Source organism: Centroberyx gerrardi, chromosome 7 (assembly GCF_048128805.1).
Source record: "Centroberyx gerrardi isolate f3 chromosome 7, fCenGer3.hap1.cur.20231027, whole genome shotgun sequence".
NCBI classification, from domain to species: Eukaryota; Metazoa; Chordata; class Actinopteri; order Beryciformes; family Berycidae; genus Centroberyx; species Centroberyx gerrardi.
Window position 1 is genome coordinate 20703007 of NC_136003.1, and position 26699 is coordinate 20729705.

The window sequence follows — 26699 nt, forward strand, 5'->3', positions numbered from 1 at the left end:
CCAGTGGGCCGATGCTCAGATACACAGCACTCCTATTAATGCTATAGTAATGAGAGCTGATGCATAAATTCAAATACACTAAGATATTGTTATCATTTTCCTGGTGTCCCCCTCTAACATCTCTCTCCCTCTCCCCTTCTCTCTCTCTTTCTACCTCTCTCACTCACCTTCTCTCTCTCTCTCTCTCTGTGTGTGTGTGTGTGTGCATCAATCTCTGCAGGCTGTTATCTCCATAATTTTCGCTGTCCGCTGTCTGGTAACGTTAAAAGCACAGACCTTCACGACTATCAGCACATGTATACAAGGTAAACATCGAAGAGAGATAAGCTTCTCTGCAAAAGGCAATCTAAATATTGGATTTATAATTCAATGAATTAAACAGCTGAGATAACTGTAATGTTTTCTGGAACTTAGCCTGGATAACAGAATACAGTTGTACAGTTTTATCAGGCTGAGACACTGAGACTCCTTTGAGTTGCATAAAAGGTCCTGGGCCATAGAAATAGAAATCTTTGCATGGGGTTACATGAAAAACTCAAACCTGCAAGTGAAATACTAACATGCCACTGTACACCTCTGGTATTTAAACACACAAAAGTGTTGTCAAGAATTGTGTTTGGATGGAATTACTTATGCAGATTTCACCGTAGCACTGCAGAGAGAAACCCAACCACTGCTCTAAAAGGTAAAAGGTCACTGCTAGACACTGCTCACCACAGTGAAAACCCCTGTGTGTCTGTTCAGCCCAAGCAGCGTTGGAAAAAAACTCAGCACTGAGGTGAAAAAGGGCTTAAAAAGCAAGATGGGGACAGAAAGGTGAAAGTGCATTGTGTGTGTCGGTTGTGGCGGGGCCCCTGCTCACCTCTGGGGCCCTTGGGGACAAGTTTGTTTTCAGAGTCTGGTCACGCTCTGCGGGTCTGGACATTCAACTGGCGTTTGGCAGCTCCTTAAACTCTCCATACCAGACAATGAGATCAGTGGTTACTGCGGCATACATAGCTGTGAATATGATTGGATGGTTCTGGTCTAATGGCTCGCTAATATTTGTGATGTTGTGAAATTGCTGTGATTGGCTGGAAACTGCTGTGTTTACATTTCGACCCACTTCAAGACTTCAAGTGTTACGTGCAGCATATGAAGGTCACATAAGGGAACATAGAACGGCATCCTGTAGTGGCTGCATGCTTCACTTCATCACTATTCAACACATTATGTTCCATACCAGCAGTCAAGGGTTTGAACAGGCTGGGCTTCAATTAGGGCGCTGTGTTATAGAGTGCCTACACTAGAAAGGCCAAGCCGTGGTCAATTGACGGTTGTTTTGAATTTTAGAATCAAAATACCTCAGCTGTTAAAATGACCCTCCATGACTTTTCCTATACCCAAGTGTATAGTAATAATAGTTTTTATAATTAGATTTACCGCCTCCAGCTGACAGCTTGTTGGTGTTCTCTTAGACCCCCCCAGATTTTTGCTGTTTGTGAAATGTGAAACATTGCCATTTTTAATATGGGTCCACAGAAAATGTTGTATATGAAAGCACAGTGCATAATGCTATACTGTCAACAAGACAGAGCAGTGCAATCTATTTTCAGTGCTTTTTCTTTACCTCCAATCAAATGAAGCAATAATTCATCCTTAAATTAAAACCTGAGGCTTGCAGGCCTAAGTTCAGATATTGAGCTGTTTTGGATAAATTCACCACTTTATCACTTCTTAATAGTCCCTGTGATTCAGAGGCTGTAAGAGACAAAATAAACTGCAAACAAAATGGACGAACTTTCACCAGTTTAACTCTGAAAAGAAATAGAGCCCAAAGTGGAATGCACCTGAGCTACTGTAATGGCATGAGGTAAATCACCTGAGTGGCAGAGCAATACGTAACGGCACACCGCACACACATTCCCACACCACACACCTCAAGGCAACATATGAAAGGCCAATGGTGTGTGTGGATATGCGTGTGTGTTTCCATCCGAGCGTGTGAATGTGCTCATGTGATGGCCTGAGTGTTCCGCAGCCAGATCTCCATCAGCGGTAATGGCGGGGTGTTCAGAGAGGAGCTGACAGATGTACAGTCAAGCTGAAGAGCTGTCGGAGCTGTTCTCACCCTGCTGCCTCTGACAGGGAGCTGGACGCACCGTGGTTCCCCCCGGGAGGCCGCCACACTGACCGCTGGGGGCAGCAAGTCTTATCAGACCTCCGCTCTGCCTCCATGGGGTTAAGTGAAACTGTACCACCTTCTATAAGAGCAGGCTAGGTTCATGGCACCTGAAATCTGAAGAGCTTTTGTAAAGGACAGAGAGGTGTCGATGGACCATTATACTTAACTTTGATAGTGAATTTTGACTTTGCACTTGCCTATCATGTATGTATGTTTGTACGTACGTATGTACACTGTTATGACAAAATTTGTCAACTTTTCAGGAACTAAGAAAAACAGCCTTGTTCTTAGCTTGATGACAATGCATTTTTCAGTTTATCTAGGCCTAATGGGTTTTGAAAGGGTTTCGTAAACCCAAGGGTTGTACAACTTTCACAAACCCATAGAGGACCATGTAATCAAAATTTTTGTTTGCCTTTCTGCTTTCTTGGCCAGATCTCTCTTGATTTTTTTTTTTTATCTCAATGGGACTACCTTGTTAAATAAAGCTTAGATGAAACAAACATGAGAAGAAAAAAAAGCATACAGTCACTGTCTTAAGCCAATATCCCTCATAAATTGGCAAGGGCAACCTAGGAATCAGGAGGCAGATACAGTAAGATATATTGTGGTTGTGTAATACTCAATCAGGTTGCAAGCGTCTTTACTTGACAGAGAGTGCTGCGCTCACTGACAGCAAGGCTCAAACAAACTGTAGTGTGTATAATCACTCTGAGAACAGCGGCAGGTGTTTATTCTAGCGCACCACTGAGATACAGTAGAGCCCGGCAGCTCATGTCACAGACCTGGACCGTGTCCCTTAGTGTAAAAATAGCCTGTTGGCGAATGGCGTTATCTCTCTCTATACACACGACTACTGACTGACAAAGACACACTCACTCGCTCACCTTTATCCCTGTTTTATGCTGTGAGCGTGGCAGGTAGCCCCTTTACGTCATGCCAGACCTCTCTTACATCAAGCGAGGGCTCAGCTCGCATGTTTCCCTGCATCCTGGAAAATGCTGAGGCGATGTGAGAGTCTAAGCCAGAGTCTGATCTCTCTTCAGAGACTGGCACAGTGGCTAAGTGGTTTATACAGTAGGTCCCCAGTACACAATCCAAACACAGATGAAAGGGCAGGCGACCACAAGGGACCGGTGAGATATCTTCCCTCTCAAATTCATCGGCACAGCTCTTCATGTAAGAACTGGCGACATGTGACAACTGAACATGAATTTGAAATGCACTATGATTCACAAGTTTGTTTAAATTTGCATTGCTTGTCAGCACTGAGCTTTACATTTACCTGCGTTTGGAGTTAAGGTTAATTTCATTCAGTCTTCCCAGTGCATCCCACAGGCCATTGCAGACTATGCAGCGTTTCCGGTTATGTCTTGTCATTTCAAAGCAAAGTTTAACAGCTGTAAAGCGAGCATCTAAGAACATCAGACACATTACATTGTGGAAAATCTGTGGCATTCATAAATGGCCTTTAAATGTAAACATTGACGTGTTCCTGTATGGTTGCTTAAACTTACTTTGTATCAAAAAACCTTTGGGATCTATCAGGTTCTGTCGTGTTCATGGCTGGTGAGTACAATATTGATCTGTAGAGCTGCTCATGTATTCGGTGGAGAAAATCCTGCAGGTGCTAGTTCAAATATTCAGTGGCACTTTGAAGCAAACGGCAAAGAGCGTATGATGTTGCTACTTTGTGGGTTCCATATATCCATAGTTTACTTCTGTTGCAGTGGGTTGATAACAATAAAAACATAATATCTACATTAAAGTTAAAGGACTAGATCGGTGACATTTTTTATTTCCTAATTTCATCATATTTTCTGGTCTCTGTAGATAAACACCTGTTGTTTGAATATAGTTCAAAAGTGCAGCTAAATCAAGAGTTTGACTTGTGCACATTGGTATTCTACCATAGTAATATTTTGGCATAGCTCCAATATACTGTAGTTGTTAATATGGAGGTGGTTCACATAAGAAGCTGGACAACCAGCAGTTAATGCAGAAATGGCAAAACTGACCCCACATCAGCATATCCAAATGCTGCTGATTGTGTATCAAGCAACTATTCCCCAAATTAGATAACATATACAGATGAAAAAATAAATCTCCAGTGTTTGGCCTTTAGAAGTGTTGACCTGTGATCTGAGGTAAATCCATTTCAGTTCAGAGTTTCTCCCTGGCAATAGATGGAGCAAACATTGTCAGGGACAGAGAGTCGTTCATTCAAGTCATTGCTGGCCACAGAAGATAGGACTGTCCTGAAAACAGCATATCCCAAAACTGGTAATCTTGTGAGCTTTATGTGTTGGTATGGTATGGGTGCCAAAGGTTGAGCTATCATCCTACAGACCAATTGGAGACTCCATTGGATAAGCAATTCTACACAAATTTGTTTTCAAATTAGACACCCATTCCCACCATGATGTGCTGATAAAACAGTTTGCAACGGGCTACTGCACATCCTGTCATCACACCAAAATGAAAACAAACAATAAAAAGCTCAATCAGCAGTGGGAATTCTCTGTTATCATGATTTGTGTTTCATTTTGCTCTAACAACGCACTCCTACAACAGATCGAAAAATGCAAAGACAGAATAGAAATCATCCTTCCAGATGAAGCTCATTTGCTTCCATTTTATCACTGATATTGTCTGGTGGTAACTTCACTGCTGATGAGCATCAGTATTGCATGGTAGCATCCACATGGTCCAGGATTATTTGGTTGTAACAGAACAGTTGCATTGACTCACATCATATAAACTGAGCTACACAATTTCCTGCTTTACTCATCTAGCCTGTGTTGTGTTTACCAGATTGAAAACCCTCCCCTCCCCATGTGGGGATCGGTACCTGACCTCCAAATCCTCACTTGCCCAAACACAGCTTGGCTTAACTAAGCCACTGCTTAACTTAACAGGCCCTGTGTAAATTGAATCACTGAGGATGTAATTATGTATGAAAAGTAGGAAGAGAGGGTGAAAGAGAAAACAAATTGAAATTCAGGATATTGATAATTAATTGGATGTTAACACGTTCTTCAGTTGATAATGCAAAAGTCAACAAAAGAAACAAGGGCAGAAAACACATTAGACTTTATGCACAAGTGCAGAAACCTCCAGTGTGATAGATTTATGCTGTAAAATGCTTGAAAAGACAGTAGGAGTAAAAGCAACAGGTTGTTAATTTTCTGTTGGGATACTTTCATGACTAACACAGAGACAAGCACCCAGAGGAACATGCATACATCGGTGTAATCTCCAGACTCCAAATCTAAAACTAGTAAACAATGTTTAGACTAAAGAATGTTTAAACAGCAATTTGACAGTTTTCTGGAGGTAATATTCCACATAACTGAACTCTGTGGTGAAATAAATATTTTGCACCATATACTCCTGCATTATTAAAACATAGCAGATTGAGCAAGGTATTCGCAAATGTAAATGAGCTCAACCTCATAATCAAAGCTTTCTAAACACAGAACCTGAACCTTTCTCAACAGTCTCTTTCCTTCTCCCTCTTTCTCTTTTTCTCTCTTTCCCTCTCTCTTTCTCACATACACACACACATGCATGCAAATGTACAGATGCGCACACATAGAAAAAGATGCCGTGTTCCAGTAGTGCACTCACGTAATTATTTTCTTAGCAGTAGGATGCCGGGTATGAATCCATGTTTGTGCTTTATAATTGCTCAACAGAGAGCTTGTTGAACATGCACACCAACTCAGTGAGTAGCATTCTTTGCATAACACCAATCAAAACATTCCAATTAGTTGCTATATCGTATTTACAAAGCAATTCATGTTTCAGATTTCAAAATTCAAACGGCATCATACCACACAGCTCTAACTTGAAAATACTTCAGGCACCCTGCTTTTGATTAAGGTACCAGGAACGAGGCTGCACTCCTATATCTTTTTTGTTTTTATGTAACACATTGCCACGGTGTTTGAATCCTCCAAAGTGATTGAGCGCTGCTGACAGCACAAAGCTGTAAATCTTCCTGAAATAGATATGGTTGACTGTCAAAATTCTGTGGTATCAATAGAGCCATTTACCATATTTTGTATTTTGAAGGAGTGAAATGCTTTGCTCTGTCTTGAAATGACACTTTTTTTTTTTTAAACACATCGTAGCCGGTTGAGAGGATCGACAGAACAAGCTGAAGAACAAATGAATGCCACAGAGTCGGTGCCAGCCCATTCTCTTTGCTTTGACATGAATCAGCTAACTGGATTTAGGTTTTAATAGTCACAAATTTTCCTTTCAGCTCCTGATATTATGACACACTAAGCCAAATTGAAGTGCTAATCCTGCCTTGTAGTTCCTGCCTATGAGTACATTAAAAACTGAATAATGCTTAATCACATCCTGTTGCTTTATTCCATAATTAAATCCATTAAGAAGTGATCGCCGAATGAAACTCGGGGTTGTTTGTTTGTTAGTTAGCCGCCCCTAGACTAATGGCCATAATTACGGTAATTGCTCCATATTTAGAGTGGCATAATTGTAATAATGGGTAGAAAACTGGTAGGCTGCCCATTCTGCCTGTCTTGGCCACAGGCCATACAGTTAGTTCCACTGTGTGCCTCCATGTCAAAACCCCGTTAAAGAGGAGTCGACGGTGTTTATCCTATACTGTTTCCCCTTCCACTCAAGGACAGCCCACTGGTGTACATGCAGTTCATGCTCACATCCATATTATCACAGAAATGAAAAAGAAAACTGATTTTATTGAACCAAGCCTGGCATGATGCTGGATTGATTTGTATCTAGTCTGGGTCGTGCCTCATGTTCCATTAGAGCAATTGCTGAAACAAGACCTTGTTCTATAATGTTGTGACCCTGCAGGCACGAGGCAGGAGCCGTTTACTGCGAGGGACTGAACAACACGAGTTCTGTAAATAACAGTGGTCAGTAATGAGCTACATGTTGTAAATAAATAGTAATTGCATCTTTTCTTTCTGTTTTTAATCATCATATTTTATTACTGTGTTTTTTAAACACTTTGATTCTATGTTTGATCACTGTACAAATAACATGAACTAAAACCAAACTCAACTTTGTTAGAAGAAAAGTCTGAGAATCAGAGAAATGTAGTTGCTGCTCAGTGATCAATTGCTACGCATTAATAAATATTAAATATAAGCTCTGTCTTCTCCTCTCTCTCTCTCTCTCTCTCTCTCTCTCTCTCTCTCTCTCTCTCTCTCTCTCTCTCCCTCTCTTTCTACTTGTTTCGGTGCCATGTTTTCTACTTTCATGCATCTGAGGCAGCAGGGTTTTTGATTGATGATGTTTTCTCCTGGGTGTGTGTGCTTTTACCAAAAAAAAGTTTCAGTCCTGTTTCTAATTCCAGCTCTCTTGCTCTCGACTGTCATGATGCAAATAGGATTCTGTTACAGCCAATTCCATCTCTCGCAAACCATTAGGCAGAACGACACAAAGGGGCTAAAAGAAAATCAAACGTTGCACAATTGTGTGAAAATGTTTTGCGTTTATATCTGACCAAATGAGACAATTTGTCTTCTAAATGTATTGATACAAAAGTACATGGAAGTCATTTTAATATCGTTAAAACTGTTTTTGGTGTAGCTTTTGAATTGTCATTGATTCCATTAACTATTATTAATGTGATAGTACTGAGTAGAGACTAATAGAGGAGGCTAGACGTTCCTTTTCTGCATGTGCGTCTGGCAGAGCTGCAGTTGTTGTTTGATGTTCTTGTTTCTGCTAGTCTGTTATTGGATTTTGGATTCTTTCTCACTTCCTCCCATGTGATTTCAATAAACAGTGGACCACAGAGAATAGCTGCATATTCAGCAGAAATCTTCCAAGTGTTTTTTTTTTTTTTTTTTTTTTTTTTTTTTTAGTCAGTATTCACTTAGGCTACATTGTTTGACGAACAAGTCTAAAAACTATACTTCCAACATATACACAAACTGTGGTGACAGAAGTCCTGGAAAGAGGAAGTATTTAATGTGTAATGTTGTAACAAAGTGAAATATCTCTTCAACTCTAGGAGAATGTACAACAAGCATACTGTTAGTCTACTGTGTGTGTGTGTGTGTGTGTGTGTGTGTGTGTGTGTGTGTGTGTGTGTGTTGAAATTAATGAATGAAGGAGTGCCACCAGTCTGGTCAGCTGGCCTCTGTTCTCAGGTCTGCAGTGCAGCATGGAGACGTAGTGAGTAGGGAGAGCCTGGGTTCAAGCCCCCGTGTCGGCAAGCATCCACACTGAAGAGTCCTTGAGCGAGAAACTGAACCCCTGCCATCTCCAGAGGTGCTGTTCAGTAGCTGACACTGCGCTCTGAAGAGAATTTCCAATATGAAAATCAATAAGGAATCATATCATTATTAGGGTTAGAGGCAGGCCCCAAGTCCCTCAGCCACATCGATGGCTTCACCTCCCTCAGTGTGCTGCATGCTAATGCCTGACCCTAACTGATATCACATAAAGCTCATGTGGATCTACTTGGCCTCCCCCAGCTGTGGGCTATACAACAGATACTCAGTGATGGAAACTTCCCCCTCTACAGTCACATCTGGCCAGCCGAGGTGCAAATGCCTCTGCTCCGCCTCACGGCCGGAGCCTGGAGGGGAAGCATGAGTACCAGCTACAACTTGCTGTGGTAATTGGTGTAACGTTCATAAGTTTTCTCTTTTAACATGAGATACCCGTGACCCGTAAAGAACACTTGCCCTCAGCCTTCTGCAACAGTGTCCCCAGAGAGAGAGAGAGAGAGAGAGAGAGAGAGGGAATGTTGGAAAGGTTCAGAAAGGAGTGATCACAAATTACTCAGGCAGAGACTAATAGAGTGTAGTGAAATGAAGCTGCTGTATTAAGCGAAGTACCTACGTATACCTTGGTATTTCTCCCTTCCATGCAGTGAAAATAAAGTACTGAAAGAACAGACTGCTGCAATATCACTCAGCCTCTGGTTTCTGCTTCTTATGCATCTACATGCAAATAAATGTACTCTTCAAAGGACTGATAGACAATAGACAACAGTCAATCAGTGCAAATGCAAATATGGATTTCTGACTTTAGAAATCGAAAATTGGTCTGCATAATAAATACATTCCAAAATTGAATTAAAAAAAAGTGTCTTTCTCATGTCACTTCTCTTCTGATCTCAAATGAAGAAAAAATGAAAGCAAAAAAAATGTACTTTCATCTCTGGACACCTCATACAGCTCCGAGTGCAAAATCTTCTGTGAGAATGTAAGCAGTGGAGCTTGAAAGGTGCGCAGCCCGCAGCAGTGCAAACAAATAACTAAGCCCAAATACATCAAAATCTTTTCACCAACACTGAGGTGTAAACCTACTGCGAGGCTGGTGCTCCGAGACAAGGATGTCCCAAAGCTCCGTATCTGTTTGGAAACATATCAGTCACCAAATATTGGCAAGAGCTGAAAAAAAACCATGTGGGACAGAAATGAGTTTGAGGTGAGATAGGAAACGAAATGAGACGTCTCACCCAGCGGGACTTCTGGGAATTTGACAAAACTATTAACTGAATAGGAGAAAGAAGACGTGACAGACCACAGATTGCACTGGTGAATCGAGGTTATAATGTGAACAGGCATGCCATGTCTACAGAGATTCAAGTTCTTTTGGTGAGAACCTCCAATCCTCATCAAACCATCAGCCTGAAATACAGACAACTACTGCCCCCCTTGACCAGGGAGAGGTAAAACAACCAAATTAGAGTGATAGTCTGTTCCCTCTCTGTGTGTCTTCCTCTCTCCTGTACTTTACACGTCAACAAGGTGACGGATCAATGTGGGTTTTGTCTTTTTGTTCGCACGGGAACAGAACATTGGGTTCTACTCATCCAAGCAGAGGCTCAAATGCAATTACGCAACCTGTAAAATAATCAATCCCAATACGCACTCACACACGCTCAGAAACAGTGTCATTGTCCATCTCCAGTTGTTAAGTAATGAACACCCTACATGCACCCTGTTAATTCCCTAAGCGTTTCTCATGCATTGTCTTATTTAGGCACCAATGAGGATCCAATCATTTCACATATGCAAATGTGGAAAGGTAATTTCAAAAACACTTACAGCACCATGGGGATGAAAATATATAAAAACAAAACTAACAAAAAAAAAAAGACTAGAGGCCATTGATTAGGACATTTGCTCCTTGGCGGTCGATATTGTTTTTGTGCACCTGTGTTCAGCCTCTGCAGATAACAGGAGGAAAGGATGAAGAGATGAGTGAGATATATCGCTCCAGGAAACCCACCGCATCACCGGAGCCGGTCCCATGATGCCCCGCCAGCCCCGGGATCCTCATGTCAGGCCAAAGACTGACGACCCAGGAGACACCAGAATGAGAGAAACACAACCGTAACCTCGAACACATATCAGGTCTTCAGGTCCTTAGACATACCCATGAACGATTTTAAATCGTTGTTCAGAGTACAACACTGCAAAAACTGGACTCTGTAATGCAATAAAGGGCTCTTGACCTAGTTTTCATTTCACTGCTCTTGAGAACACTTGAGGGAATCTTAATGAATAAGCTTTGACTGGAAGAGTCACCGTTTCCCCCTCAGGATATCAAAAAACGCCAGGAGATCCTCCCCTCCTGATCACCTCCAAATCCCCAACGCTTCACAGAACTTATAAATGAACCCCTCCAAACAAACACTTTGACACACACTACATGGCACTTACTGCACTGCGCAGAAGATAATTCCACTCTGGTAAGTAAACAATTATCATTTCAACTCAAATTGATCTTAAAACTTTGTATGTAATATGTCTGGACAGTTATGCCAAGCAGATGTCATAAAAAATAACCACAAAGCTCCATTGATCATTTTGACTTTGTGAATTGTTTTATTTGTAGTTTAAAAGCTTCATCCCTATAAAAAACATTTAAACAAACAGGTAGCCCTACTAGTGATGGGGATACCTATTGGCCACCAGTCAGTGATCATTATAAGGCAAACAACCATCAACTTAAATAAAAATCATATTTTCAGAAAAGCATTAATTTATGCTTTTTTCCCTTTAAAGACCCTATCTTCAAGTTACATTGGTTTGATACTATACTTACTATGATGCATACCATGAATTTACCTCATAAAGATTCATGTCAGCCTAAGAAAGTGTTTTTTTCTCTCGACTGCATCCCTTGCCAACACCAAAATCAATATGTGTGATTGGAAACATTTTAGATTGTCGTTGATGGACAGAGGTCTTCACACATGGACTAACACTATGCAGTAGCAGTGAACACAAGTTTTTAATGGAATGTGTAGCTGGAAAAAGTGTTTACATTTGTAATGTTTTTAAAAAGCTATTTTTAATGTATTAGTCAAACTTATCAAGAATTTGAAACATAAAATGTGAATTATCCAGAATTTATATGGTCAAGAAATCTATTTATAGATTGGGGCTTTATGAACTGTACATGTTTCCTAATAACAATGGAAATACATACTTTTTACTACTTTATTTAATGGCCATTCACTCAGATTTTTATGTTTACAATTAAAGGTGGAGGCAGAAAGTCAGAAAACAAAAAACAGTTTCAACTGTTAATGAAACATACATTTCAACATTAGAATGACCTGACATTTGGAATAAACTGTCTTTCTTTTCTATTTCAACAATCAAAATGTCAAGTAATGACATAAAGACTCCCTTCCCAGTATAAATGTAGATTTTAACATTTCAAAGATGACATCTGAGACAGACATTTAGTTATTGAGGTATTCAGCACCTGGGCTAAACAAAAACTACAGTTCTGTAAAATACTGTTTTGCTTTTTTCTTTTTCAGTAGATATGCCTGCAGAAAAACACAATTGATTAAGTTTGTCATCTCCAGGGACTAGCATCTTTGGCAAAGAGCATCCCTCTCCTGTCTGTGTGATTAGTCCCACAGGAGTCGGCGTGCCCCGGGGCAGAGCCAGCAGAGGCAGGTAAGAGACACAATCTATCGAAGGAGCGGGGAGAAGAGAGGTGCACTTTGAACCAGAATAGGCCCCTTGACGGCGGTAAAAGGGATGATCGCAGCCTCTGGCTCCAATAACATAAAGTAGTCCGTACACTGCAGGGAGCTCAGGCGCACTGGATGTGAAGACTGTCGCATTTTCAAAGAGGTTGCACGATGTTAGCAGTCCCAGAGCCCAGAACAAAGCCTGGACCCAAGTTACAAAAGCTGAACATAACGCCTCCATTTGTGATCCTTCAGGGACACACAGCTCAGGCCCGGGACAGCTGTGCCTGGTCGCCCCTCCTCAAAGCAGCCCTAACTTTACTTCATGTCTGACTCCTTGGCAGTTATTTTTCCATTATTACATTTATTTTCCAGGTTAAAGTCCTTCTCTGGTTATAAATTCGCTTCAGGTATCGCAAAATGTCAGAAAAGGACATTTGAATGCCCCAAGAAAGTACAGAATTCCCACTGCCCTTACCAACAGTAGTCTTAAGCAATTGTCCACATGCAGAATATGAACTTTGCCATTTTAATTCGGAGCTGGCTGCCCTTTTATCCTGCCTCGAAAAGGGTGGTGCTTTTAGCATGAGTCCCCTAAGTGAGTTAGATGTCCCTGTGCATACAGAGCGAAGGCTCCCATGAGGAGAGTCCGCACAGACACAATAACAAGATAACAGCCTGAGGAGAAGCCCTGACAGTGTTTGTAATGTGTTTTTCTGTCTGGGAACTGTCACACTTTGCAGTGGGTTCAACTCTACTGAGACTATAGAAACTATGACTCTAATGAGCAACAGTATGTTTGACGTGGTACAGGCTGCATAATTTGTGCTCAAGTAGAAAACAAGTAACAGTCCCCTTAAGTTTAACACTGAAGCTACCTGACTCTAAATGGGCGAGGATGTGGTTAATTTATATTGGACCGTTTCATAAAGTCATCTGTCTTTGCATATCTGTCATCCCATGAGTATCACTCATCTGCCTAAATATTACGCATATTGCGCATAAATGTGCATGAGTGAGTGAGTGAGTGAGTGAGTCAAGAAGAAAGTAAATGTGTTGTTTTTAGATACTAATCATCATTATTCTCCTTACTTTGTTCCCATCACAGTCCTCGTGTTTTGAATCGGGTCTTTGCTGTTTTAGAACCATGGCAGAAAATATGTTCTCCTCAACACTCAACTCCACCTCCCTCCCAACTCAACTCCCTCTCAATACCACAACTGACTTCACTCCCAATGTCACGGCCAAACCCTTCAGTGTGTTTGACGGGTGTGAGTTACTGGTAGAGGGCATTCTCTTTGACCTGGCCATACAGAGCTTCAATGTGATCGTGGGAATTCCCGCCAACCTCCTTGTCATCGCAATCCTCATCCACAACCGCAAAGAGCCCTCCACGTCCGACATATTCCTGGGCTGCCTGGCCTTCATGGATGCATACTTTGGTACCATGGTCCCCCTCAGCTTCCTCAACCTCTACCACTGGCACAGCAAGGAGGTGTGGTCCGCCCTCAAGTTCTCCTATGGCGTGAAAGACACCAGTGGGCCTCTGTTCCTCTCCTGTATCTGCCTGGACCGCTTTGTGGCTGTGGTCTTTCCCGTCGCATTTGGCCAGCTGAAAGACATCAAGTACAGGTTAGGCCTCTCCGCGCTGGTGTTCTCCCTCACCTTCGCCTACGCCTCAGCCAAGACTGTGGGAGGCCTCCCCAACTTTGAGAAGGTGTTCACCGGTGAGATCCTGGCGACATTTACCTGGATGGTTGTGTGTAACGGAACCATCCTGTGGGCGCTGAAGAAGTCCCGTGGCACAGGGAAAGATGAGATGCACCCCATGAAGAAGAAGGCCTTCAAGTTGGTGCTCTCCATCCTGGGTATCATCGTGTGCAACTACCTGCCGCCTGTAGCGCTGTTCCCCTTTGAAGACTACTACACTCCTGATGCATTTCGCTGCTATGTGCAGCCGGTGGGCTTCGCCTTCCTCAACATCAGCAGCAGCATCCAGCCACTCGTCTACCTGTCCCGTCTGGAGAAGGTGCCCTTCCTGCCTGAGGCCTGCGTTAAGAGGTGCTGCGCATGTGTCAAGGCAGAAAAGAACAAAACCCCGCCGGCACAAAACCCACCTACTTGAAGTTAACAAGGTAAACGCCTGCTGAACCACATGGATACTGAGTCTAAGATTTATGGCAAACCAAAAGGTGGGAAATGGTTCATCGATCCTACTTTCATAGTAATTTGATATTTTAGTCACTGATGTTTGTTCTCTATCAATGTTCATCTTTTTCTGAATGTTTTATCATTTATATTTTTATGCAGAGCTTGAGAAAACATTCTTGAAAGTAAAATAAAATTAATGTCTTCAAATACCTTGTTGCTTTTGTCCATGTTCTACATTTAAAATATGCATCAATAATGAGGAAACAAGCAGAAACTCAAGATTTTTACACTATACCTTTATAAACTGCTATATTTTCTAAAAATATATTCTCTAATAAAGTAATGAGGGGTGTCCTGGTGGCTCAGTTGGCTAAGAAGTAAACTGTGATATACTGGGATTAAATCCAGCCTGTAGGACCTTTGCTGCATGTCATGTCTCTCTCTTCACTCTGTCAAATAAAACAGAAATGCCATAAAAGCAATAACAATGCAATCAAATATTCTGTGCTCCTACTAGATAATTTTCTAATCCCTGGCTATATATTCATTTCTATTGTAGTCAAATCCTCACCAAATGCATTTGATTCTGGTTTTGCAAGACTTTGGCGCCATCATGTGTACAAAGAGATAACACACAATACACTAAAATATAATTTATGATTTGGCTCGTAATCCTTTGATTTAACTTTTTTAATTGTAAAACAATGACACTGTCCAACTACACTAAGTAAACACACACTGAATTCAAGCTTTCTTTCAGGGACCTTTGAAGAGGAGAAGCACCACCAGTAGAAAGAAGGAACTCTGTGTGTGTGTGTGTGTGTGTGTGTGTGTGTGTGTGAGAGAGAGAGAGAGAGAGAGAGAGAGAGAGAGAGAGAGAGAGAATGAAAACAGTTATGTTAAAGTCCTCACAAGTATAGTAATACAACCATACTTGGGTGTGTGTGTGTTTGTATAGGTGTATGGTGTTAAAAAACCTCTCCTCCATCCCAATCCAGCAGAACATGGATGTCCTTCTTCCTCACACAATAGAGATGAATGCATCATTGTTATATCAGCATTGCAGGAACCCTCTCTGGATCCTCGACTATGTCAAGATCACTCATCAGCAGCCAGCCAAAACAGCCGGCTTAAAAGGTTGGATTTAGCATGCTCCAGTAGTGAGGAAAACACTGCATTTTAGTGTGTATGAACGAATAAATTATTGTATAAACCTATTGTACAGGAAAAATACTGTCTCCAGGTTCATTCGGGGAAGTAGGCCTAACTATCGGCGATCAAAACAACTTGCTAAAAAAGGGGGAAAGGGTCATATGACTACCTGGAAAGACAAATTTTGATAGGCTATTACAAAATGTTTTTGAAACAGAAAAATTACTTGGTGAATAAATGGTCTTTTAATGGATCAAGAACATTGTGCATACCTTCACTGAGAGAAATGGCTAAACTCATTATCTGTGCGGTACCAAATCAAATCATTGAGTCTCTTGCTATCAATTCCTTCAATTTTTTAGGGATGACATTCATTTCATTTATCAAAACAGCATTAATTTCATTTATCAACATTCATTTCATTAGGTGGGAAATTCTCCAATAATTTACTACTCATCCACTCATTTACGCAACACTGTGACAAACACATTCTCTGGCAGGATTCTCAGTGGATGGTTGCTTTGCGTATAGAAATACGGAAGCAATGTTTCTGTGAATGTGTGTGTAAACACATAAAGGAGTGTGTCATCAACAGAGTCAAAAAAAGACAAAGTCCCTTTGTCATAATCCAGCTGCACTTTGACTTGGTCTGGCTTTCCTGACACCGTGAGGGGGGTGGGGGGCGAGGTCATTGCCCTGAACTCTCCGTCCCGGAAACACAACGTCCAGAAGCCATTCTCTGGCCGAGCGGAGACTTCAGCATTCCTCGGGACGGACGAGGAGGCCACGCCCAGGAGCCAGTCCTGGTTACTTCCCGTTTCCACGATCCAGCGGTGACTTCCTGAGCCGAGAGCAGTCATGCCCACCGCCTCGGCACTTATGTGGAAGCGCTCTGGGTTGTCGGGGCAACAGTTGGGCTGGCTGGTGTAGCGGAGGGAAGTGAGGTCGTCAGACAGGATGAGGCAGGGGTGTGCTGTGTTTGGGTCCAGCGTCACAGGAGCTAACAGAGGAAATTGGCCAAAGAGAAAGTTGTACATGCTGGACAGGGTTTGGGTTGTATTATGAATACCTATTAAGAAAACTATAATGCTGTCTATGTGTACTCACTATACTCAACATGGTCCTGCATTTTCTCCCAGATTCTGTACTTGAGGTTGCACAGATGGTTGGTCATGTCGATCAATACCCCAGACATGTATTCTGAACCAAGTTGCATGCTGTTTCCCCTGCAATTACAACAGGCATCCTACACTGAGAATTTGTCCCACTCAGCACATCAAAGCAGAATATAAATAGAGTATAAATCCAGAATGACACATGACATACCTCTCCTGAGTGGCTCTGAAATTCTGCAAAATAAAATAAAAAAACACGGTGTCAATTTGAAAAGATTATGTGAACAGTAATTAAGAAGTTCATGTAAACTGGATTGTCCGTACCGTCAACAAGACCATGTCATCTTCTTTCAGCTCCTCCTCCAGGACAGTGATGGTCTCTGTGAGGGACAGCATCTCCGCCGAAAGCTCTTTAATCTTATCCTTCATTCCTGCGGTCTTCTCTTCTTCCTCTTTTCTCACGGCGGCTAACCTGGCCGACTCTTCGTGGTAGAGGACCTGATGGAGCTGCTCAAACTGGTTCTTGATCAGCTTCTGTGTTTCCAGTGCCTGACTCTGGGGGAGATAATTGCAAAGTCTGATTCATTTGAGCTAATTTTATTGATTAGCAATGAAAGTAAGAGAATCCTCGCAGGTTACCTTTATGTGACTGAGCATGTCCGCTGAGGAACTGTGAATTCTTTTGAGGTTGTCCAGTTTATCGTGCAAGCTCTTCAGGGATGAAGTAAGTTCATCCTGAAAGTCAAAGATTAATGTGTAACAGGCCTCAGTCAACAGCAGAGATCAGATAAAAGGAATGATGTTTTAATACTTAGAGTACTTTGGATGTTTTAAGGCGCCCATTCGTCACTAAAAGATGAACGGTGTCCATTCGAATCAGGACAGACCTGATGAACAGCATTCTACGGCTAGGAGTTACCTTCTGACTATTTATAGGTTCAAAAATATAGGCGAACAGCAAAGTCAGTTTAGTTGATGTTATTCTGTTATTGAGAAACAGATTGTTACGTTAATTTCTCTCACCTTACAGTCCAGCACTGCCTCGTCTATAGGGGAGCAGTCGTGGTTCTTGTGCATTTTGGAGGATTGGCACACCACACAGATGGGCTGTTTGTCAACCAGACAGAAGAGTTTGAACCTCTCCCCATGGAGGCTACAGTTTATCATCTCTTCCACCAACATTGAACTCTGACTCCTGGCCTCTATCAGAGCTTCACAGAGATTCTTCAGAGCCAAATTGGAGGGAGGACTGGACTTGGGGGCTCTTTTCCTGCATACCGGACACTCGCGCAAGCCCGAAGTTTCCCAGCAGCACTTCAGACAGCTCCTGCAGAAGCTGTGGCTGCATGACAGCAGAACAGGGTCTGTGAAGATGTCGCAGCATACGGGGCATGTGAGGTCTTCCTCTGGGAGAGACATGATCATCAGCTTGCCATGTAACAATGAAGTAACTCCACAGTTCAGAACAGCTTAAGTCTTCAGTTTTAAATCATAAAAACATTCCTGTGTCAACAGTAAGAACATGATTTAGCTTGTCTCAGAAGAGCCTCATAATAAGAAGGCAGTGTCTGCTTGTCCATTGTTCCCGACATGAGGCAGCGAACGCTCTTGGTTTTCCTGTGTTTGACTTCTGTGGGAGTAACTAAAATCATGGAGCAGTGTGAAACAACACTGTATGTAGCAGCTCTGGGAAACAGGAAGTGAAGCCCTATTGGCCAGTAGTTGGATAGCTTGAAACTGGTTGGTAACTTGTTGCATGTTTGGAATGTAATCATACAGGATATGAATGTGAATGGTTCTTAGGGCAAGTTAACAGCCCAAGGCTGTACACTAGCCAAATTGCCTCCTTAAATTCATGGTGTGCTGCACTAACTCACTAAGCAATTCCCAAACCGCTGTGTCAAGTACATAGGTGTAATCGGTGGGGGGGATGGGGGGACGCGTCCCATTTTGACTAGTCATAATGTAAAAAAAGATATCTTAAATTAGCATTTTGACTGGTCATAATGTAAAAAAAGATATCTTAAATTAGCATTTTGACTGGTCATAATGTAATAAAAGATATCTTAAATTAGCATTTTGACTGGTCATAATGTAAAAAAAGATATCTTAAATTAGCATTTTGACTAGTCATAATGTAAAAAAAGATATCTTAAATCAGCATTTTGACCAGTCATAATGTTAAAAAAAATTATCTTAAATTAGCATTTTGATGCTAATGTAATAAAAGATATCTTAAATTAGTATTTCAGTTGGTCATATGAGAGATATCTTAAATGCTAATTTACAATATCTCTCATTACATTATGACTAGCCAAAATGCTACTTTAAAATATTTCAGATATGAGAACTCCTGGAACTACCACTACTAGGCCTATACCACTGCAGCAGCTGTAGTAGCAGCAGCAGCAGCAGTGTTGTTGCTTGCCACTACTGACTAACTACCACCCGGCTTAAAAGTACTGCTGCAGCAGCACCCAGCACATTCCCTGGAGCCCCTGGTAAAGCTCTTACTGTGGACTTTGACAAGGGCCGACAACCCTATAAGATAAGATAAGATAGCATTAATGCCCTTGGGGAAATTCAAGAAAAGTAGCTGATGAAGACTTTTCAGGTAGCCTAGGTCACAGGGGAACAAGATTGGTGGTGTCCTTCGCATCTCTCGTGCTGGCTTCCTTTTTTAAGTGTTTTTTTTTTTCTAGTTAATTTTGATAGTTTGGACTGGGTGGCTCTTTGTACCAACTACCAGCTCTTCAACGAAACGCCATCGCTAACTGCCAGACCACACCTTTGGAGCAGTTGGCTGGTTGGCTTCAGCGGGACGCGAATGGCGCCTATTCGTACCGACCACCACCTCTTCAACGAACCGCGCTCGCTAGCCGCCACGCCACCTGGTCCAAACTATCAAAATTAACTAGAAAAAAAAAAAAAAGAAAGTCTCCAAACACGCCCATCAAGCGTCCGATAGCTACTGGTCTGAAATGACATGTAGAAAGGTTCCCAAAGAGAGCCTCTTGCCGCGGTCCAAGCATCAGCTTTACCAGCACCCAGGGAGCAGACCTTACCGTGGTAAGGTCTGAAGTTCAAGACCACGAGCGGGGCCTTTTATGCCCTGGGCTGCTGCGACCAAACAGCAGAATTCTGATTGTGATGTCATCAGTGCAGCTGAGACAGGCTCTGATTGGTAGAGCACAGTCCAGCTCCATCCAATGATGTCATAATCGGTTAGAATGGTGAAGCAAAGCCGTGTTCTGATGGGTTCCGATTGAATGCCAAAAATGAATTTGTGTGTGTGTGTGTGTGTGTGTGTGTGTGATATAGGCCTAAATGTTGTCTAACAGCCTTGAAGCATAAACACGCCGCCATTAAGCCTCCAGCCGGTCCAGCTGTACTGGGATGAAAGCGGTGAACAACTCAGAGAAATTAGAGAAATTGTGTGGCTGAGTTCAGAAAATAAATCCAAAAATAATACATGTATATGAATAGAGTTAAGCTGTCTAAGTAGTCAATTTTGACCAACAATGTCTGATAGGAAATAATTGCAATATTTGTGTGAAGAATTCCCTGTAAGTCTCCTTTTTCCGCGGCCGTCACACTCTCTCCTCCCTTTCTGAGTGTGCAATCCTTATAAGCAGCTTGGATGCGCGGCGTGCGTAACACACACCCAGGAGATCGCTGTGAATGGAGGAAGAGGTTGTCGCGTCTGACAGCCTCGATTGAATCTGGATCTTCAGTTTAACAATTGATTGTCTTTTAGCGTTCTTGCCAATGTACGAATGATTTTTTTGAATGAGTGGATTTTTTTATTTACGTGTCATGCTACTTACCGGTCTGTGTGTAACCAAGTCTCGCTCAAGTCTCGCGAGAGTTGAGTTGTTGCAGGAAGTTACACACAGACCGGATCAAGCGAAAGGTAAAGAAGAACATTTCATTTCTCTGTAGGGTCCTTTCCATAATGTTGTCAGACACTTATAATAACGATCTGAGCCTGTCAGTGGCAAAAACAAGCACTTTTAGTGGACGTACATTGACGGTGCGATTTGCCCCGTCGGATTACATTGCAGCTCGTTTCGCGGCTGCCGGCTGAAGCGATCTTGCTCGATACTGGACCAATTTCAAAAATTGTTGTCCCCTTTAGTCACTTAGACACAAAAAGATGGGAAAATAGGGTCCAGGTTGAAAAATACCGAAGTTACCCTTTAAGTATATTCCAGTAGGCTACTATACTCCTAATATGACAAGAACAAATACCCATGGAAAAGAAAAAAAGAAAAGAACATAAGTACATCATCTCATCTATACAGTGCTGTCTTCCTTCCAGCCCAAGCTTTTTCTATAGTAATAGTCTAATAGTCAGCAATTAAAATCAATCAGTCATCAATCACCAAGCATGCCAATCATATCCCAACCTCATCCCAAACTGGACTCTGCCTTGTGTTTGATACCTCTGAACCCAGTGAGTGGGCATCAAATTAACCAGCAAAATTAAAGTTGTAAAATAAAAGCCCTCAAACTGCAAGGGACGGTAGCATTAGAACCCAGACGGTAGCATTAGAACCCATAATCTGCCCACTCCATCTCTGTACATGGGATCATTGCTATCATGGTGTTATCCACTGTCTAATTGCATGTTCTCAGGTACACAGAAAAGATAAAGAATAGAATAAAAAAAGCTTTGAAAGGAAAACTTTAAAAACACAAGAACTGGTCCCATGTCATTTGACTTGACTTGTGACTTGCCCTGAAAGACTTGTGACTTGAAAATGGTAACTGTGTATTATGCATTTCAATAACTGTGCAATAATCTAAGTCAAATTCCTTCACCTTTATGTGAAGGCCAATGGAGTCATTTTTATGAGATGTGAATAAGGACATACCAGCTGAGGGACTGCTCGACCTCCAAAATCCAGATGAAAAGACATGTTAGTCCAGGTGTTTTCCATCCTGGTCCTCGGGGCCCAAAGCCCTGCTGGGTTTCATTCTATCCCTCTAAGAGACTATTTCAACTAACAACCTGGTAGGATAGAAAACCAGCCGTACTCTGGGTCCCGATTGAAAACCACTGTGTTAGGCCCTGTTTTAACTGTCACACACTTCATTCTTTTCTCATCTTTGTCTGCTTCACTCTCCAGGTTCTCCCAATCTGTTTGCACCTGCAGCGGCTCTTAAAGGAGCTCTGGAGCAGGTGCATTCCATTTGGGCAAAACACGTCTCATCCTCCATCCTCCCATCCTCGACTCAAAAAATTAGCCGCCATCATTAAGGATGCTCCAAATGATTAAAGAAACATGAAAAAGCCTTCATATCTCATCGCCTGTGTCCTCCAGTGAGGCGTGGCCAGAGGATACACAGGTGGATCCTCATTGCAGAAATAATGAAGATAATTCACGTGTCTAGGCTAAGCCCAGCTCCATACAGTCAGAAATGTGTTGAAAAAATTACAGATAAAATCCACAGTTGTAAATGGCCTTAATGTGTTTCTCATTCTGTATTAATCTTTCTTGTGAATGTGGGTTGTCATGGGACTTTCCTTCAGGGAGAAAAAATTCTTACTAAACCTCATTAACAGCCTTTCATTGTCTATTTTGCATAATTATGATCTTACTACTAGATCTATGGTCACTTAGGGGAATAAAAAGAATAAAACTTGGTTCATTGATAGTGAGATGTCAAACAGCCTACAGGATCATTGCCTAACCCAAGTCGCAAAAGCATAAAACGCACACGGCAGCTTAAGAAATTTCTTTTAGGTGTTCTACCTCCATGAGGCAGACGAGGCTCATTAGAGGCCGACAGAGATGAATTACACATTAAGCTTCTTAACTTTGTGAAACGTTTCTATGTGGATAAACCTAGACAGCTGTCATCCGTGGAGGGGGGAAGGGTGTGGGAGGAGCCTCAACGCCACACTTCAAACATCACTTCAATACGGCGCGTGCACAGACTTCTCAAAATGACAGGACACTGGTTCACTGGTTAGTCGAGGAGGAGACGCGAGGCGAGGAGAAAACGTTATGTAATGGTATGCACCCCAACAAGATGGATTCTGGCAGCAGCCTTTCTTGCCAAACCCACACTCATTTTCATACCTATGGGCAATTTAGAGTCTCCAATCTACCTGAATTTCAAGTCTTTGGAATTTGTGCCAGCCCCACACAGAAAGGGCCACAGGTTCGGTTTAGTTTTCACTCATCGTTTTGATAGTTTAAGCTAAGACTTCACCAGGCGATTTCACTGATTAGCACAGCTTCAAGCAGAGTGGAGGAATGAGTCAGTGAAATCACCTTAGTGTAGTGTTTAGTTTGAATGAAAACCTGCAGACTCTCGGCCCTCTATGGCACACAGTTGCCTAGTCCTGGTTTAGGAGGAAGCTCTGAGTCTGGTCTGGCAATTCCCCATCTTTAGTTCTGCTTTGCTAGGCCTCCTGGCCCTTTCAAGTAATGTTTTTTTGTTGCTGACCTTGTGTGTGTACCATGGCTGATTGAGGCTGTTACATTAACCACAAAAGAATGAACCCATGACGCAGTGCAAAAGGCTACACTCCTGAGGCTGCACAGCACTGACCTTGACCCCAGGCTTTGATGAAAGTCTGTAGCTACTAGGACACACACACACATAGAGAGAGAAAGAAATGTTTGTTTTGTGTATGTGTGTGTGTGTGTGTGTGTGTGTGTGTGTGAGAGAGAGAGAGAGAGAGAGAGAGAGAGAGAGAGAGAGAGAGAGAGCCTTTATAGCCTTAATACTAGAGTGGGACTCTCATGATTGATGCATCGTCTCGGCGTCCTATCCGCCAGCTCCACGGGCCTTGGTTCCTCCCTCTCTCCTCCGGTCTTTGGTTGCCATGGGGATGACGTCAACTTGCACCACCGATTCGGCCCAGTAGACGGTCTGAGAGGCGGTGCAACAATCCCGGACAGTCGACAGCAGGAGGCATCGTCTAAATCGCTATTCCCAGATCCCAGATTTCTACTCGCATTATCGCCTTCCCGACCATCCTCTCATCCATCCAAAATGCGCGAAATTGTGCATTTGCAAGCCGGTCAGTGCGGGAACCAGATCGGAGCCAAGGTATCAGCCTGATTTTATTCTCTGTTAGGTTTTGCAATCGATAGAGATTTTGCAATCGATAGACTTGTGTGGGTTTTCTTGTACGCCTCGGTTGCGCTGACAGGAGCCGTCTAATCCACCCTGGAAGAATTCTCTAGAAACCCAGTGCGGCGGTGACGATTCTTGTTACGTGCAAAGAATAATTTGTAAAGCAGTCCTCTTTGCTCGCTGATCTTCTTTACAGGGCGTGTTTAAGGCTAGGCTACTTGCACGAACAGTTTTGTATTCATTTATACAACAGACAAGACAATAGATCCGGTTCATTCAGTCGTAAACAATCGTTACAGAAAACGCTAATAACTGCATTTAAATAGCCTGTTGACTTGTTTTCTTGCTGTATAGTTTGTAGGCAATTAGGAGTGCGATTGACTGTTGTAATAATGTAACGTCATTATGAGCCGCCTCCCTTCCCCCTCCACATACGGTAGGCCTACTCACGGCCTGTTTCAACCAGATTCTTTTCAATCCAGTTTATGTTGTGAAATGTCCGATTGAAAGCCTATTAAATCAATTAGTTTAATGAAATGTTTCCATTCGAATGTGGATTAAGCATGTAGCCCCTAAAAAGAACAGGATGTTCCTGTAGCGTCGAAGACTGATACTTATCAGATTATTCCCATCTGCTTGATTAAAGTTGCTCATGAGACTCACAGTCTGCATGTAAGACTAACGGACTGCGACTGCTCAATTATGACAGGACAAAAAATAGATGTTTTAGAATAGTTTTCCACAAAGTAGCTATACTCTATCAGGGTGTTGGCTCATACTTTCTCAGCATCAATGGAGAATTTTTCTGCTCTCTACCAAGGGCTTATGTCATATCTATCTCTCCCTCCTTTCTTAACCACGCCTGTTTTTTCTCAGTTCTGGGAGGTGATCAGTGATGAGCACGGCATTGATCCTACTGGCACCTACCATGGAGACAGCGATCTGCAGCTAGACAGGATCAGTGTCTATTACAATGAGGCCTCAGGTAAGCCACAAATTGAGCTAGGAAATGCACACAGGGCAACTGGAATATTTCTCTGCCCCTCCCCCGCCCACCTAGCTCTGCTGCCATGCAAAATGTTTTGCATACACTGCAATGTTTTACATCAAAAGAATCACACAGAACAAACTATTGAGATGTACAGGTGATTTAGCACAGGATTGTTGATCCATTCTGCATCATTTCAGGAGGAAAGTATGTGCCCCGTGCCGTCCTGGTGGACCTGGAGCCTGGCACCATGGACTCAGTCAGGTCCGGGCCCTTCGGACAGATCTTTAGACCTGACAACTTTGTCTTTGGTAAGCTGTGTGAATTCAGTGAAGATGCACTCATCTGTAACCCAATCAGAATTGAGCGCATTGATTTTTGTTTGTAATGTACTGTAACAAGAGAGTGTGCTTCCCAGCTCAACTCAGTGAATTGTGATTGTCTTGACTGCAGGCCAGAGTGGAGCGGGAAACAACTGGGCCAAGGGCCACTACACAGAGGGAGCAGAGCTGGTGGACTCCGTCCTGGATGTGGTGAGGAAGGAGGCGGAGAGCTGCGACTGCCTCCAGGGCTTCCAGCTCACACACTCGCTGGGCGGCGGCACCGGCTCCGGCATGGGAACCCTGCTCATCAGCAAGATCCGCGAGGAGTACCCCGACCGCATCATGAACACCTTCAGCGTCGTGCCTTCTCCCAAGGTGTCCGACACTGTGGTGGAGCCCTACAACGCCACCCTCTCCGTCCACCAGCTGGTAGAGAACACAGATGAAACCTATTGCATTGACAATGAAGCTCTCTACGACATCTGCTTCCGCACTCTTAAGCTCACCACTCCCACCTATGGAGACCTGAACCACCTGGTATCCGCCACCATGAGCGGGGTGACCACCTGCCTGCGCTTCCCCGGCCAGCTCAACGCCGATCTCCGCAAACTGGCCGTCAACATGGTGCCCTTCCCCCGTCTGCACTTCTTCATGCCCGGCTTCGCCCCCCTCACCAGCCGGGGCAGCCAGCAGTACAGAGCCCTCTCCGTGCCCGAGCTCACCCAGCAGATGTTCGACTCCAAGAACATGATGGCCGCCTGCGACCCGCGCCACGGCCGCTACCTCACTGTGGCCGCCGTGTTCAGGGGCCGCATGTCCATGAAGGAGGTGGACGAGCAGATGTTGAACGTGCAGAACAAGAACAGCAGCTACTTTGTAGAGTGGATCCCGAACAACGTGAAGACCGCCGTCTGCGACATCCCGCCCCGCGGCCTCAAGATGGCCGCCACTTTCATCGGTAACAGCACGGCCATCCAGGAGCTGTTCAAGCGCATCTCCGAGCAGTTCACCGCCATGTTCCGCCGTAAGGCTTTCCTGCACTGGTACACCGGCGAGGGCATGGACGAGATGGAGTTCACCGAGGCGGAGAGCAACATGAACGACCTGGTGTCCGAGTACCAGCAGTACCAGGACGCCACCGCTGAGGAGGGAGAGTTCGAGGAAGAAGGAGAGGAGGAAGTCGCCTAAACCTTCAGCCCACCCAGCTGCCAAACCTTGTTTCACCCCTCCCACCCCCAACTCCATCCCTCTCGTCCCTCCCCATTATGATTTGAATGGTTTGCCACTTCCAAAAACTGCCCTCAATCACTATTACTTAATGTTAGAGATCAGTGTTAAACTAAGTTTTCTGTTAAAAATGTGTTTTTGTATGTTGTGAATGCACTGAATTAAGTTCATCCTTACATGCGTCCAGTCATTGCCTTGCCGAATTCAAAAGCAAGTGATTTTAACTGTGATGCCTTGAAACTGGAGAACGATTAAAAGTTTGTATCTGATTAACGGATCCTTTTACTGCCTCAGTGTTTTCTTTGATTCATTTGACATGTGATCTGTTAACATTACAGACCACGTTACCACACTCAACCTGAATGTCTTTTCTGCAACATATTGACTAGAGCAGTGGTTCTCAAACTGAGGGTCAGGACCACCCAGGGGGTCGCGAGATGATTTATGGGATAGGAAAAAAAATGTATTTATATTATACAAATGTATTATCATGTCTATTTTATCTCCAATTTTTGCTCTTGTGAAA

The 26699-nt window shown here is 43.1% G+C and overlaps 3 protein-coding genes across 3 annotated transcripts; 2 read left to right on the top strand and 1 right to left on the bottom strand.

Moving 5' to 3' along the window:
• Positions 1-13269: 13269 nt before the first annotated feature.
• On the top strand, positions 13270-14247 carry LOC139929810 (G-protein coupled receptor 183). Its single transcript, XM_071922853.2, has one exon. The coding sequence runs from the start codon at positions 13270-13272 to the stop codon at positions 14245-14247; it is 978 nt and encodes a 325-aa protein (XP_071778954.1).
• Positions 14248-15657: 1410 nt separating this feature from the next.
• Positions 15658-18167, bottom strand: LOC139929833 (zinc-binding protein A33). Its single transcript, XM_071922880.2, has 6 exons — positions 17564-18167; positions 17180-17275; positions 16865-17095; positions 16752-16774; positions 16533-16651; positions 15658-16425 (listed from the first exon to the last, which is right to left on the bottom strand). The coding sequence occupies exons 1-6, from the start codon at positions 17963-17965 to the stop codon at positions 15887-15889; spliced, it is 1410 nt and encodes a 469-aa protein (XP_071778981.1). The 5' UTR covers positions 17966-18167; the 3' UTR covers positions 15658-15886.
• A 5293-nt stretch (positions 18168-23460) lies between these two features.
• On the top strand, positions 23461-26450 carry tubb4bl (tubulin, beta 4B class IVb-like). The gene is made up of 4 exons (XM_071922824.2): positions 23461-23608; positions 24512-24620; positions 24824-24934; positions 25077-26450. Exons 1-4 carry the CDS (start codon positions 23552-23554, stop codon positions 26132-26134), a joined length of 1335 nt encoding a protein of 444 aa, XP_071778925.1. The 5' UTR covers positions 23461-23551; the 3' UTR covers positions 26135-26450.
• Positions 26451-26699: the final 249 nt, after the last annotated feature.